General features: G+C 63.6%; 1 protein-coding gene across 1 annotated transcript in view; it reads right to left on the bottom strand.

The window, feature by feature from the left end:
* The window catches only part of IQSEC1 (IQ motif and Sec7 domain ArfGEF 1), a 140,165-nt gene extending 127,881 nt beyond the window's left edge, over window positions 1–12,284 (bottom strand). Inside the window, exon 1 of the mRNA XM_061128978.1 lies at window positions 12,240–12,284. Coding sequence (XP_060984961.1) covers window positions 12,240–12,262 — 23 coding nt within the window. The 5' untranslated portion in view covers window positions 12,263–12,284. The remainder of the gene's footprint in view (window positions 1–12,239) is intronic.
* Window positions 12,285–15,723: the final 3,439 nt, after the last annotated feature.

The following is a 15,723-nucleotide window of genomic DNA, read 5'->3' as shown; positions in this document are numbered from 1 at the left end:
AAAACTAAAAACGAGGAATATTTCCAGAACCCACTGGGTCTGGGTGTTTCCAGGTAAACCTAACAGGGAAATGGAAGCGGGGGGTGTGGGGGCGCTGGGAACAGTGAGGCGTCTGTGCTGAGTCCGGGCGCCGGGCACTTGGCTCCGTCCTTCCAGACGCCCCGGGGCAGTGCTGCTCGCAGCAGACATCCACCCTGCAGAGGAGTGAGCTGGGCGCCCTGACTGCGGGGCGGATGGAGCTGGCGGCCGCTGGGCGGGGGAGGGGACTGGGGCTGAGTTCGCACAGCTGCCTGGGGACCCCGCCCACAGCAGCTGGAGGCAGACCCCAGCTCCGGGGGAGGGGCACTTTCTCCAGGGCTGCAGAGGGGCCTGAAGCCTCAGTGGGTGCCTGCAGGCAGAGTTGTGGGGGCGGGTAGCCCCAGACCCCCGGCCAGGCTGGTCCCCGGACACTCGAGGAGCCCTAACCCACCCCGCTCTGTTCGGCGGGAGGAGGAGAGCTCAGCCTGAGGGCTGCAGCGTGGGGCCGCCTGTTTCGGGGGCACCAAGGTGCCAAGACGCCCGGTCCCCACGTGTCTGCTTGTGCTCGGGACGCAGGGAGCTCTCCTGGCGGGCGGGAGGCCTCGGTGCCCGCAGCCCCCGGGGCGGCTGTGGCTGCAGAGCGGAGGATGTGCCTTTAGCCAGCGGGCGGGCTGAGCCCGGGGGCGCAGGGCCCAGTGGGCGGATGGGGGCGGCGTCCTGGGGGCCGTCGCAGCCTCTGGCCTCCCCTGCAGTCCACACACACGAGTGGTGGTCCCCCGCCCCGTGGCCCCTCGGGCAGCTCCCACACCGGGGGCCCGTCTTCATGGTGGCAGGGCCACCCACCCCGACCCGTGAGCCAGGCCCCGGGCTCCGTGGCCTGCAATGCCTGCGACGCCTTCCTCGCCTCCGGCCTGGGCCTGCCCGCAGTAGGCACCCTGGGCACTGTGCTCCGCCAGCCGCTCAGGCTCCTCCGCTTTCCCCATCACCCCCACCTCACCTGGCCTGCGCCCAGCGAGGGGCACCTTCCGGACACACTTTTGGATGAAAGGAGGAGAAAAGCAAACTTCGGGCCGAAGGTGACAGTGTGGGGCGTCCCTCACCCACAGACGATGCGGCTGCCCCACCCTGACCGAGGCCCGGCCCCGGGGCACCCAGCGGCGGGCCGGGCAGACCCACGCTGGCCACAGTCTGCTGGGAAAGCTGGGTCTGGAAGGACAAAGGTGGGCAGTAGCCGGCATGTGAACACATGGGAGTGAGGGCGTGGGGCAGGGGCGGGGGACCCCGAGATCTGGGGTGAGAGGGACGGATGCGGCCGTCGGGGAGGGTCACAGCCCCGCTGTCCCCAATCCCAGCTCCACACCCGACCTTCCACCGGGCACCCTGAGGACTGCCCGCCCTCTCTGCCGTCCCGCGCCTTCTGCACCTGGGGCTCCCGGCCTGGACAGCTGGCCACGGCTGACGGCCGGCGAGGACACGTGTCCGAAGCAAGGGCAGGATGGAGGCAGGGCTGCTGGGGGGCAGGGGGCTGCCTACAGGCTCCGGGGGTGGGAGGCTCCTGAGGCCAGAGGATGGAGGGGCGCCCAAGGGCCAAGACGTGTCGGTGGAGCCCCGGACCAGCCCCGCCCAGGGCTCTGCGGGGAGCTACGTGCTCCCCTAGTCTCAGGCCTCCCGCCTGCGGGCAGCCCCCGGTCCTGCTCGGCCTCCAGGGCGACTGGGAGCCACAGCTGACCAGCGCAGGGGGTGCAGAAACCCCCATCAGCACCCCCACCCCGGGGGGACACCGCTCTCCCCCCAGCACCCACGGGCTCCCTGCGGTCCATCGGGAGCCAGGAACAGCCCAGCTCCTAGATGGGGACACGGGGCTCGGCAGACCCCCAGGGAGGCTCAGCACGGCCCCTGGGGTGGGTAGGGTAACCCTCCCGCAGCTTCCGGTGGAAGGATGGGACATGGATCTGGAACGGATGGTGAGTTTCCCTGGATAACACACAGTGCCCCAGGCCGCTTTGGGGCTTTTGAAAAGTATTGAGTATATACCACTGGGGAGAGAGGGAAGGTGAAATAACAGGAGTAAAGATTCTCATTTAAAGGTCCCAGCTGGCTAAGCAAGAGGGAGATGGGAAAGACTTCGGGGCAGGGGCGGTCGTCAGCCAGATCCCTAGCGTTGGGGTCCTGTGGATTTACCCGACATGAGCAGCCGCAAACCCTCTCCTCCCTGTCGCCAAGCACGGAACTCGGGTCTGTGACTCCAGGCTGTGTGCTGGGGCCAGCCTCCCAGCCGAGCGCTTGCCTCCAGGGCACCGGGCTGTGTGCATCGCCCCGCGCTGAGCTGAGGCCGCCAGCTTGGCATGCTGCCCTCTGACCCCAAGCGTGACCGGTGGACTGTCTCCAGCCTCAGTTTACTGCCCCCCCCCCCCAGAAACACACCCGAACTCCGTCCCGAACACACAGTGCAGTGGCTGAGACGGGGCTGACCCCATCCGCCCGGCTCCAGGCCTGGCCGATCACCACACAGCCAGCACCCCCTGGGCATGGAGGCGGTCTCAGGAAGGCCATGAACCCCAGGGCTGACCAGCAGGACCAGAGGGGTCCTGAGAACACACCCCAGGCGGAAGACAAGAAGGAGACGGCCACGAGAGTGTCGGAGCCCCCAGACCCCCAGCCACACCGAAGCCTGACCCCAGGCTGGTCACTGACAGTGACCGTTAAAACCCCTTCTGACTCGAGTCTCTGACCTTTGCCACCTGGAGACTTCCGGTGGGTACACTCCCTCCCCGCTGGTTCCCTTACCCTCCCCAGGACCATGTCTCTGAGGTCCCAGCCTGCCCCGTGCGCTTAGAGTCCAGGGGAGGAAGGGGACGAGGATGTATGTAAGTACGGATCCACCCTGCACTTTACTACATCACTGAGTCCTTATCGCCACCCTGCAAAGTTGCAATGATTGACCCCACGGTACAGAGAAAAGCCCCGAGGCTCAGAGAGGTGAAGCTGTCTGCCGCAAGCCACACAGCCACTGGGCGGCAGATGAAGGGGTCCATCCAGAAGCTCCTAAGGCAGAGGGAGGTACTGGAAATCACGCTGATCACCTCAGCGCCTCGGCCCCCACTTCTCCTGGGCACAGCCAGTTTCGGGGAGCTCCTCCGAGTTGCCCCGATCACTCAGCAACCCCAGAGCTGGTCAGGGACTGAAGGCCAAGGAGGGGGGATTGGAGGGACTCGGGGGCGCCTGCGGCTGTGGCCCCTGGACCAGAATCGGGAACGGAGCACATGTTAGCAGATGCACGGTTATCCCCACCCGGCAAGCCCGGCAAGAGCCAGGCTGATGACAAACACGCCCCTTCCCTTATCAGCCATTCCAGACAGACGCAGGGACTGTGCTGACGATGGGTGAAACCGACGAAGCCAGTACGACATCTTGCAGTTAGCCACGCGCCAACCGCCGCGCAGAGCCAGGGGCTGTTCTGACGGGACCCTCTTCCGGGGACCCCAGGGGTCAGGTGCGCCCAGGACAGGGGGCACGGGGCATCTCAGGCCCCTGGAGCCCCCGGGTCCCCAGCTCATTGCCGGGGAGTTGGATAAACAGGAGGGAAGGGCAGGCGCCCCCGCCGGGTCCGTCCGGTGAGCCTGGCCTTCAGGTCCGGGGGGCCCCGAACCGGCACCGCGCCCGGGCTGGCTTCCGCCCCGCGGCCCCCAGCCCTGCCATCTGTGCCGCATCCACGTGCCAGAGGCCGACCCACCGTGCCGTCCGCGTGCAGGAAGAGACTCAGCGAAGCCCTCGCTTCCCTCACCTTTGAGTCCTAGCAGGCTGCGCTCACTTCAGTCTCCAAGACGGCACTGGGAGGAATAGCCAGTGTGTGTCTGTCCCAGCTCCGGGACCCGGGGGCCGCGGGTGGGAGAGCCAGGCCCGTATGAACGCTGCACTGGTGCCCGGGGCAGGCCTGCAGGCCCAGGACAGCCCTGAGGTGGGCGGGCAGGCAGGGTCCCAGCTCCGGCTCGGGGTCTGCAGAGGGTGGACAAGACCCTGCTCCAAGGTCTCCAACTCAGCGCCGGGGGCCAACCAGGCCTCAGCTGGCAGCTCAAGAGTGGAGGCCAGTGGGGTTCAGCCTGGGGGACCAGGGATCTAGGGGTCCCTGTCAGGGAGGCCTCGCACGGAGGGGCTGACACGGGGTGGGGGTGGTCACTGGCCTTCCTGCCCCACAGTCACCAAGGGTCCAGCTCGTCAGACCCAACACCTGCCCCTGGCCTTCGTTTTCAATTAAACTTTTCATTTTGAGATTAACTGCAGATTCACTGGTAGTTGTTAAAAACAGCCCGGAGAGATGCTGTCTGCACTTTGCCCTGTTTTCCCCAAAGTTAGCGGCCCTGCAGAACTTGAGGACAACGTCTCCATCACGATGCCGACACTACCGTCCACCATCTTAGACTTCCTGTCACACCTACTCGTGTGTGTGTGTGTGTGTGTGTGTGTGAATGAGTGATCGCGTGAGCGTATTCAGTTCCATGCACTTTGATGTGTAGGCTCACGACAAGATGCACAGTAATTCCACCCCCACAGAGAGTCCTCGTCCACCCCCCGCCCCCATCCTTAGCACCCAAACCTGTGCTGACCCTTCTCTGGTCTGAAACGACGTCCATAAGTCATATCCTCTCTCTCCACACACGTCATGAGACAAAAACCAACCGACGGCCTCAGCCGTAGCAGCAGAGAGGACAGGGAGGCTGGTCACAACGAGGAGGCCGGCCCGTTAGCGGTGGGTGCGCAGGGACGAGGTCAGTCTCCCGCCCCCCAAGGTGACAGCGGCTCCGATCCCAGGCGGACACACGGCCTGGCTCCCGAGCCGGCGGCCACGAGGGACGCCGCCCTCGGTGACGCGAGGCTCTGCACGGCGGCAGCCCTTGGCAGAGCTCCGGACATATCAGCGTCTGATCTTCCCGCGACTATGAGGAGAGCAGCCGCGTTCCTGGAAAAGCCGCTGGAGGTGACGTGACGGCAGCGGGAACGCGTCCAGCGGCGGAGGCATCTCGTGGAGTGAGGGCTGGGCCCAGGTCACTTCCCCGAGGGTCAGGGGAGAGCCTCGCGGGTCTCGGGGGAGTGGGCTTCCCCGGCCCGCCACCCAGACGCCTCTCCCCGTGTCTGCCCCGAAGGGCGCCCACGTGTCCGGCAGCCCCCGCTGAAAGCCCACGGCACACGGTCCGCCCCCCGCTGGCGGCTCCACCTGTGTCCGCCTGCTTCCGGGCAAGGCCGCTGTCCCCAGGGTGCAGTGCAGGCCCCGTGCCGGACAGGCGCTCACAAAGGGGCCGATGCAACAGATCTGGACGGCCGGCCGGCCCAGGACACACAGGCGGCCGGGAGGCCTGGCGGGATCTGAACCTTGGGTGCGCAAGGCCAGTCCTTCCCACACCCCTGCTTCTGCTGTAGCTTTGCTTCCTCCACGGAGGCCACTCTGCCAGCCACCAGTCAGGGTCACCCACCAGAGGGAGAGTGTCGCCTCCTTCACGGGCTGGAGGGTCACCCCACCCCCTCAGGGGGCCCCAAATCCGGAACTGCAAAGCCGAGACTGGAAGCTCCGCTGGGTGTGCCTGGCCGCTGGGTGTACCTGGCTGGGTGGTTGAGCCTCTTCAGTATTGCAGTGCTCACATCTGCGCACAGCACTTCCCCAGAGAGACCCCACGGAGCTGGACACGGCAGTGGCCTCGGGGCCGAGGAACTGGAGAGGGGCTGACTTTGCAGTATGTGCAGACGTTACCGCACCACACCAGTGCATGATCTCTCAGTTACATGGATAAACCAGGAATAGACAAAAAAGATGGAAGCAGGGATTACGCGTGTGATTTAAAATTTCTGAGGACGTACTGTGTGCCAGGCACACCCAAGGACCCAGCTCCCTGGGCTACTTATGAGCTGGAGGACTGGGCTCTGGGCGGGGAGGCCTGAGCCCCACGTCCCTCCCATCCACCCTGCTCCGGGACAGAAGCTCCCGCAAAGGCGGCAGAGGCGTCCGCGGGTGTCCAGTGGGCCCAGGCCCCCCAGTCAATGTCGGGGGTCCTCAGGGCCGCATGGCCCAACGGCAGAGAAGGAGGCTGAACCTCACCACTCACAGCTGCCTTTATTCAAGAGGGAGTGAATCAAAACCACAATGAGGTGCTACTTCACACGACGAGAATTCCTATTACAAAAACAACCAAAAAAACACAATGGCAAGTGTGAGCAAAGATGTGGAGAAACTGGAATCCGTGTGCAATGTTGGTGGGAATGTAAAACGGTGCAGCTGTGGTGGAAAAACAGTATGGAGGTTCCTCCAAAAAAGTTCAACAGGGTTTCCACAGGATCCGGGAATTCCACTTCTGGGCATACACAGAAAGGAACTGAAAGCCGGGTCTCGAGGATACACCGGCCTCCCCACCTTCACACCAGCGTTATTCACAGCAGCCAAAAGGCGGAAGCAAACGCAGGTGTCCAGAGACAGACGAACGGATCAACAAAGCGTGGTCCAGATGCACAATGGAATATTTCAGCCTTAAAAGGAAGGAAATCCTGACACAAGCTGCAAACATGGATGAACCTTGAGAACGTGCTCAGCGAAGTAAGCCACAGAAAGACAGACACTACAGGATTCCACGGAGACGAGTGCTCAGAGCGGCTGAATCCACAGAGACAGAGGTAGGATGGTGGGTGCCCGGGGCTGGGGAAGGGAAGGGGAGTGAGTGTTTTACGGGGACCAGGTCTCAGTCTGGGAAGATGGGAAGGTTCTGGGGACGGACGGTGGTGACGGTCGTGAAACACCATGAATGTACTGACTGCCCTGGACTGCACACTTAGAAATGGCTGAACTGGGCATTCTTCTGTTACGTGAATGTTACCACAATTTTAAAAAAGGTTATAGCTGACCTGCCTGGGCCTACACAGATGCCGGGAAACAGAGGCCGGGCCTCCCTGGAAGGCTCCCAGGCCGCGGGTGCCAGCAGAGGGGCTGCCCTGTGCAAAGGGGAGGACCAGGACCCAGGATTGGATCCAGGACTGGATCTCGGGGTCCGAGGGGTGGGGAGAGAGGGCACCCTCTGCCAGGGGGCCAGCACGGGCGCTGCCCACAGCGCAGGCAGGCCTCGGCGTATCTGCTGCGCGTCCGGGGGACGATGCGCCCCCGGAGACCACAAGCCATGCACGGGGCGGGGCATGTGTGAAACAGCCGGAATGTCCGAAGCTCAGCGCCGACTTCCACTAGCTCCCGCCCCACACCCCAGCCTCCCGTGCGAGTCTGCCCAACCCGCACCATCCAGAGCTGCCCCTGCCGCTCCGGATTCAGAGGACGTCACAGGCCCAGAGAGGGCGAGAGGCTGGCTCAGGGTCACACAGCGGGCCAGGGCGGAGCTGGAGGGCAGCGTCTGGGTCCTGCTCGGTGAGCCCCAGGGAGGGCCAGGGCCTCAGAGACCACAAGGCGGGGTGGACGGAGGGGAGAGAGAGCGGGAGCCAGTGAGCCGCTGGGCGGTGGGGCGCGGGAAAAGCAGCAGGCCCCGCAGGAGCCAGGCGGGCGCTGAGCAGCTGCCAAGGGCTCTCAGGTCCCGCAGGCGGAGACAAAACCAAGTGAGCCCGCAGGCCCCGCCCCTGCTGCACGAGGGGGTCTCAGCGCCCCGGGTGAGTGCTGGAACCTCAGCCACACTCCAGCTCTGGGAGAGCATGCGTGGGGGCGGGCAGGGCCCCGGGGCCGGGGGTCAGGAGGCTGCCCGGTGACGAGGCGCGGGGGCCCTGTCTCCCGGCTCCGCCTGGCTGCCCCCCGGCCCTCCCAGAAGCCGTCTGCCCACCTTCTGGGCGCCTGTCTCTGTCTTCGAGGGCGGGCTCATGGGGCCTGATGAAAAGAGGGGGCAGGAAGGACAGACCCTGCAGGATGGCCGCCAGGCGGGCAGGGGGCGGCGCCGGAAAGTGCCTGGCGAAGGGCCGGCCTCCAGGATGCGCCCCAGCCCGGCCCTGGCTGAGTGTGTCCCCCGGGGCCAGCCGGGGGTCCTGCGCAGGCCTCCGGGCCCCAGACCTGACTTGAGGGTGGAGTCAGATGACAGGTGGGGAGGGGAAGGGGCTCTCCTACCCAGGCACAGAGCTGCCAGGCACGCCCCAAGATGGCCTGGGCTGGGGACCTGCCGCCCTCTGGGGGCCTGCCGCCCTCTGGGGTGCCCTGCCGCCCTCTAGGGACCTGCCGCCCTCTGGGGCGCCCCGCTATGGGCGCCGGAAAGGACGACTGAGAACCCTCCCCGCCCCCACCTTCCCTCCACAGTCCAGCTCTGGAACCTTTGCCGCCCCCGCGGGTCAGAACCCTCTGTGGGTCCCACGGCCCCTGCCCGCAAGGGGGGCCCCTCCTGGGAGCCAGACGCCTCCTGTCCTGGCCCCGCCCACATCTCCGGTCTCACCTCCGCTCACTCACACATGTGGGGCATGGGCCAGACACCGTCACTTCCAGCAAAGCCGTGGGAATCTCACAGAGTGGGGCTCTGGGGCTGCCCGTCTGGGTCCAATCCCCAGCGCCACCCCTCCCGGGGCAACTGATTCGGTGACTCAGCTGCACTGTCTGTACAGAGGGGACAGGCACCCCCAGGGTCACCGTGAAGGTCAGTGAGCTAGTGCCTGTGGAATCTGTGACCCTAGGCCGAGGCCTGCACACCGGAGCGCCCGCCCCTCCTGGATCAGCGGGCATGCGCTTCGGCCTCCTGCCTGCTGCGGGACGTGGGAACCCGCCCCGTCTCCGGGCTGCCGTCCCATCTGGCCTGCGGCACTCCACGCTGACACTGTCTGTTCATGGCCTACAGGATCCCAGAAGCCACGTCTTACTGGGCTCCGTACCCTCTTGCGTCGCAGGTGGCTCAGCGGGAAAGAACCAGCCGGACGACACAGGAGACACAAGAGACCCGGGTTCGATCCCTGGGTCGGGAAGATCCCCTGGAGGAGGGCATGGCGCCCCACTCCAGTACTCTTGCCTGGGCAATCCCATGGACAGGGATCCTGGTGGGCTACGGTCCAGGGGGTCACAAAGAGGTGGAAATGTCTGAGCAACCAGCTACACACACTCCTGTGCCCCTTAGCTCAGGGCAGCGCCTGGCCCGGGATCCATCACTCATTCACCGACAGAGACTTACTGAGCAATCACTACACACCCAGTGCTTTCCGAGGTGCTGGACACGCCACAGCTAACACGCGGTCAGCGCCTCTGTCCCGGCACAGCTGACGCGCCAGCGGCCAGAATGGACCAACCAGCCTGTGAGCAGGACACAGTGCTGGGTGGGGAAGGCGCTGGGGAATGTTTTCAGGGTGGCATCTGCCATCTAGAATGGGTGGCTCCAGGCAGAGTGAATGAATGAGTGAGCGAGCGGATGGGTGAATTACAAAGGAGCGCCCCCGTCTCAGCGGCCCCGCTCCCCAGCAGCCCCGAGGGTCTTGCACACCCACTGCAAACTCCTGCAGCCTGACTTCCTATGTTCACAGAGCAGGAAGTGACGTGCAGTCTAAGTGTAGTTACAGTCGGGAGGGGGCCGACCTTAATTAAGACACCGTTAATTAAGCTTTCAGTGTAGGCCTGGCCTTGGTTGCTAACAAAGCTGATTAAGGAACCTATCTTGGAGGCTTCATGATTTCCCTATTTCATTAATAAATCTTCTCCTGCTCTCCCTGTCATCCACTGTCCCGTCTACTCAGGGCCGGCACGTCTATCGGAGCTCCCGGGTGGGAAACTGTCCCCTCTCAACGACAGAGTCCGGATGCCCAAGTTCTCTTTGGGGCCCAGGGGGTGGAGGGGAAGAGGGCAGAGAACGGGGAGGCGGGGAAGGGGCTGGGGGGCCGGGGGCAGGGCTCCGCCTGCAGCAAGTCTGCCCAGGTCGGCCGCGTGTGCAGTGCGCTGGGGGAGGGACGCACCGCCGAGCATGGGGCTGGAGCCCGCCCCGAGACCTCAGTCAAGTGTTCTACCCCTCTCTGACCTCAGTTTCCTCCTCTGTAAAATGGGATCATTAACTCCCCCATTTCACAGCACGGGTGAGAACCACGGAGGCGAGGGCCGTGAGAAGCCGCGGAGCCAAGTCGTGCGGCTCTGACGGTGGCTGTGGCAGTCCTGGGCTGGGGCCTCCAGGCACCCTGAAAGTTAAGCATCTAGACATTCCATTCCCCACTTTGCAAGCCTAGGGCTTGAGCTGCAGGTGCCAAGCTCCCGGGTGGGAAACCGGGAGAGCCCTGGTTCTGGTCCGCAAGTCCTTCTGCAAAACAGGGCCCCCCCGACTTCGGCCACCCCCTCCCCAGTCTCTCTGCAGTCTCTGGTGCCCGTGGGCTTGGAGGCGGCATGTGGGGGAGGCCTGGGTGTCCTGCTGCCCGACCTGCCCTCCCCACAGTCCAACCCCTCTCCTAGGCGAGTGGGGAAGACAGGCATGGTCGGTGGGCCCTGCTAGGGGCCGTGTGTTCCAGTGCAGGCTCCTGGGCTCCCAGCAGACAGAGCGAGTCTGTACTGGTAATGGGGAGGGGTCCTGGAACTGGAATGGTAACTGCGTGCTCACAAATCACAATCGGGTAGGACTGGGCAGTGATGCCTAAGGGAAGAGGCCGCATCCGCAAACATCACCCACAGCTGAGCATCGAAATCACGTGGGGAGACCCACAACGTTCCTGAGGCTGCAGCCCTCCCAGGACTCAGGATCTCTGGGGTGGGACTCAGACCCGGGAGTTTCAAAACATTCCCCCGTGATCCTAATGCAGAGCTGGGCTGAAACGCACCCCCAACCCCCCACCCCCTCCACACACCTCAGGCCAGGGCACTTCACGTTTCCCGGGGATTTGCTGAGCCTCAGCTGTCCCATCTCTAGAATGGGAGTCCAGAGGCTGCTACACAGATTCCCCCTCGGAGACCTCCCTCCCCTGGGGTTTCACGGCCCCTGAGACCAGAGGACTTCTCTGACCTCGGGCTCCTGGGCCAAGGCAAAGGAGGCAGGAGAAAGGGGGTGTCTCGGGGGTGGTGGGGAGGCCTGTTTCCAGCGACAGCGGAGGTTCTGTGCCTGGGAAGGATTTACTATTTGTTTCCCAAAAAAAAAAAGCAGGGACAGGAAGTGAGAACCCGGCGTGATCGGCTCCCATCAACAAACCAAGCCATGGGCTTCTCCACTTAAAAGGCAAACGAACATCACAGCAAACCACAGAGCCCGCCGCCTTCCTCGCCCCCGGGCCCCGCCTGGGCCTGCTGACAGCACAGCGGCAGCAGCAACGCCTCCTCCCGTCCAGCTCCACGAGCGCGCGCGCCGTCTGGCCCGGGTGGAGAGCAGTGGGCACCACTTCTCGGGCTCCAGGGCCCTCGTCAAGGTCTAGGGGGGTCCGAGGCCTTGGAGTGCCCCCAGGGGTCCCCCCACATGATGCTCCAGGAACTCCCCCCCACCAGGGCTTTCGAGTCCTGGGGACTGAGCCCAGCCTGAGGGCCCAGCTCTGCCCTCTGACCTCAAAGGGTCTGAAGTCACCGCACAGCCCCCAAGTGCCCACGGCAGGAGGAGACTCACGGCCCCCAGTCCCAGAGGAGGGATCCTGCAAGGCCAGAGACCCAGCTGCCGAGCCCAGAATGCCGCAGAGCCCCAGAGAGCTGCGAGGGAAGCTGGCATCCTCATCCGACGTCCCAGGAGGCGCGGGCTCAGCTTTCCATAAATACCCGGACCCGTGATGTCACCGCCCCGTGAAGACTTTCACGGCCTCTGCCGCTGGCCCACGGCACACCTGGGTGGTACGGGGTGACACTGGCGATCTCCGCTCGGGAGGGCAGGCTGGACCTTCGCCCGTCCCCGGAGGGCACGGCAGCCTGTGCCCACCCTGACCTTCCTGCCAACCTTGCATCAGCCACGGCTGAAGGGCTGATCACGGCAGAGCCGGGCATGAGAAACCATTTCCAAATGGACACAGGAGGGCTGAACCAGATGCCAACACAGTAGCAGCAGGTCCGGGGGACCCTGTACGTAGATCTGGGGGGCGATCAGCCCTCAGAGACGGAATTTCACAGCCCAACAGAGTCCTGCTGACAGCCTTTTTTCCCCCATCATCACCACCGACAAACACGTCCACTGCAGGGGACGAATGCTGGCATCTACGCCTGGTGGCCAGCCCCCTCTGCAAGCCACCTGCATGGCAAACCCCCCTCCCCCCAGGGGGCCTGGGCTCCAGCTCCCAGATGGGCTGCGGCCCTTCTGACCTCAAGTTCCAGGCATAAACCTGCCACATATACTCACAAATAGCGTCTTCTGCACGCCATCCTGTCTGGGGGGGTGGTGGGCAGTTTTCCCTTCTCTCTCCCTCTCCAGCTGGGAAGGCTCTATGTGGTTAGAGGAGCAGGGCGATGCTCAGGCGAGAAGTGGAAGGGAATAAAATTAAATCGCGGGCGAGTCACATTCCCGGGGGTGGCGCACTCCTCCACGGAGGCTGGAGCAGGAGCAGGGGGTGGCAGCCGCGGGCTCCGGAGGACCCAGGCACGCAGGGCTCACGCTGTGCCCTGGAGCCTGCGAGGACGTCGGGTCACCATGGTCGCCAGGCTGGGCGGGGGCGTCGGCCTCATGGCTACCTGAGACCACCTCTGGCTTTGGCCCTGCCGTACATCCGGGGTGGCGGGGCACGGGGGTGGGGGAGGGCTGGTGGGGGGGGGGGACAGCATCCGGAGGAGGGGCCGGCGCAGAGGCTCCCCCGCGCCCCGGGAGCAACGTAGTGCGGGCCGAGCTGGACCAATCGCCGAGGCGCTCGTCGCCATGGCAACCGCAGCATCAGGCGCGGCCTCCCCGCGGCGCCCTCGCTGCAAAGTCACCCAGCAGGCGGAGAGCGCTCGAAACCTGGAAATCCGTTGCTAAAATGCACGCGCTGCTGCTTCCCAGGGTGGCTTCTCTCTGCCTTTGACCCGGAGACGTGCGAGTCACGCAGTGCACGGAGCTGGCGCCCTGGAGTCAGGCCGGCTCTGCCTCCCAAAGGCCCTGAGGCCCCCCAGCAAGCCGCTTCTCTTCTGGGAGACTTGATCTGTGCTGCTGTAAAATGGGACCGTCACAGCTATGTCTCGGGGTGCCGGGAGGGCTTACCACACAGAGCAGCCACCCCGGTGCATGGCTGGCTATCAATTGCGCTGGCCATATCCCGGGGCGAATCTCTGCTCAACTGTGGGATCCCCTCCTTCATCCACCCACTCACTCATTCCAACAGCTTAGGGACTGGCAACCCAGCGTGAATAAGGCCAAGTATCTGCCCTCATTCATTCATGAAAATGCCGTGTTTACATTCGAAGGAGGAAACCGGAAGTCAGCATGGTCTGATATAATTTTGCATGGTAATAAGGATCAGGAAAAAAATAAAGCAAAAGGTGGAAGGGAGGGGGAGCTGAGAGAAGGGAAGCCCACCCACACGGGGAGGGGGCGGTCAGAGAGGGCCCACGTGGGCTGAGACCCGTATGAGGGAGGATCTGGGAGGAGCAACCGGACAGAGGGAAGACCTAGCGCCAGGGTCCCGAGGCAGAATGAGTTGTGTGTTCAAGAGCCACTGAGGAGGCCAGTGCACTGGAGCAGGCGCGTCAGCGCGGTGATGCCAGGAAGGCTGCTGTCCATCCTCTCCCCAGAGATGCACGTCGGATCAAGTCTGTTTCCTCATTCGGAAATCCGGGACTCCAAACCCACTTCATACATGTATTGAAAGTGAAAGTCACTCAGCAGTGTCCGACTCTGTGACCCCACGGACTATACAGTCCCTGGAATTCTCCAGGCCAGGATACTGCAGTGGGTAGCCTTTCCCTTCTCCAGGGGATCTTCCCAACCCAGGGATCGAACCCAGGTCTCCCACATTGTAGGGGGATTCTTTATCAACTGAGCCACAAGGCATATATAAATATATATATACACAAACACAAAATATATATATTTTATATGTATAAATTATTTACATATATATAATTTTTGTGTGCATTATAATCCTTGTAACAACCTCAGTGAGATCCAAGATTTTACAGAAGAGGAAACTAAAGCCAGGGTCACACAGCTGGTGGGCGGGGCACCGGGGCGGTCTGACTGCAGAGTCTTGCTCTTCAGCACTTGCCTCACTTCCTCGCTGGGTCGATTACACAAGAGAAGGGGTAGGAAGGCCCTGGCCCCTGGCTGACAGCTCAGAGGGCCGTTCTCTTCCTCCCAGTCTCTCTGGGCTCTCAGACCCGCTGGGTTTAGGGGCAGGGCAGCTGCGGCATCCTTTAGTTTTGTTCCTTCCCTTACAACAGAGCAAACAGAACTCAGGGCAAGAGACTTGCCTGAAACCACACAGCAACCAGTGGCAGTGATGGGGCCCAGTGCTGGCGGCAGGCCCTCACGAGGGGTCGGAGTGGAGTCGGCAGCTGGTGACGGCGGTGGCGGGCATCGGGACTGCTCGACACTTCCTGAGCAGCGCCCGGGAAGGACCCACCTTCCCCCAGCAGAGCCTTCCCTCCTGAGAAGAAGGCTGCCAGATAAGTGGGCTGGCCCTGCCTTAGAGCCCGCCCCCCACTTCCCTCACTGGAGCTGCATGGGATTTTAAACATGACCCCAAAATAACAGCAGCTCCAACTCAGGGCTCCATGAGGCTGTTTGTGCTCTGGTTCCGATGTTCAGTGACTTCTCAGAGCCCCTCCCATCCAGAGGGGACTCACCTCCACGCAGCGGCGGAGCCAAGGCACAACCTCCTCAGAGACGATGATTTTATCACGTCCGTTTTCAAGAGGAGGAGACTGAGGCTCAGAGTGGTCGGGTGGGGGGCCGGCTGGATGGCAGAGCTGGCCCCAGCGTCCCTTTCCTGGGTCTCCTGGGTCTCAGCCCTCAGAGCCTCCCTGAGGGTCATGATGTCACCTGCACACCCACGGCTTTTGGGCACGTCCTCCTCACAGACTTACACATGTGTTTCTTATACGTTAGTCTGTTATTTCAAAAAAGGGCAAACGAAGAAGACCCTGGAGTTGAGACACAAATTCCAAGACTGCAGATGTTTACAAGCCACCTGGGGGGGCGGCGGTGGCTGGATGTCTGGCCGTGGGTGTCCAGCGCAGGGTCAGGTGCAAAGGCATCTCCAAAAATTGTGCAGCTGAGATCCCAGCTCTGAATTCTCACTAGAGACCCGCAGGCTTGTCTTGCTGGGAAGTGACGAAGGTCACCGAGCAGGGCCGGTGAGCAGGGCGCAGGCGTGAGCGTGGGCTCTGCCCCCATCACACCGAGGCTGCCCCTCCACCATCAGAGGGGGCCTGCCGCTCACTTTCCGGAGGTGAAGCCCGAGGTTACGGGCGGGCCCAAGGGCACACAGCCGGGAAGCGACGCTGTAGGACGTTGCACAGAGTGGTTGTGCTGCTTCCCCGACAGAACCGGATGCCTGGGGTGGGGCGGGGGGCCGCGGGCCTTTCCAAAGGCAGGCTCACCCCCCCACGCCCCCAGCAGGCCTGAGACTGGGGCACAGTATTGGCGCTGGGACCACCCCTCACCCTAGCAGTCACCCAGTCTCCCGGGTCACTCCGGAAATTCCTGCGTGCACCCCCTGCCCCCGCCTGGCCACTGTGGACCCCTGGAAGTGACCCACACCAGGAGAGAAAGCAGAGGCTCAAGGTGGCGGGGCGACGTTTCTCACCCAGGACTGCCCGCCTCCACTGGAAAATTCCGCCCTGCAGGCGGACCAGCGCCTTCACACAGAGCATACCGCCTGCTGCTGGCCAGTGCCCATCTGTGCCCCGGAAAG

The sequence above is a fragment of the Dama dama genome, chromosome 24, assembly GCF_033118175.1.
Source record: "Dama dama isolate Ldn47 chromosome 24, ASM3311817v1, whole genome shotgun sequence".
NCBI lineage: Eukaryota > Metazoa > Chordata > Mammalia > Artiodactyla > Cervidae > Dama > Dama dama.
Note: the sequence above shows the minus strand (reverse complement) of the source record. Positions and strands in the feature narration are given on the sequence as shown.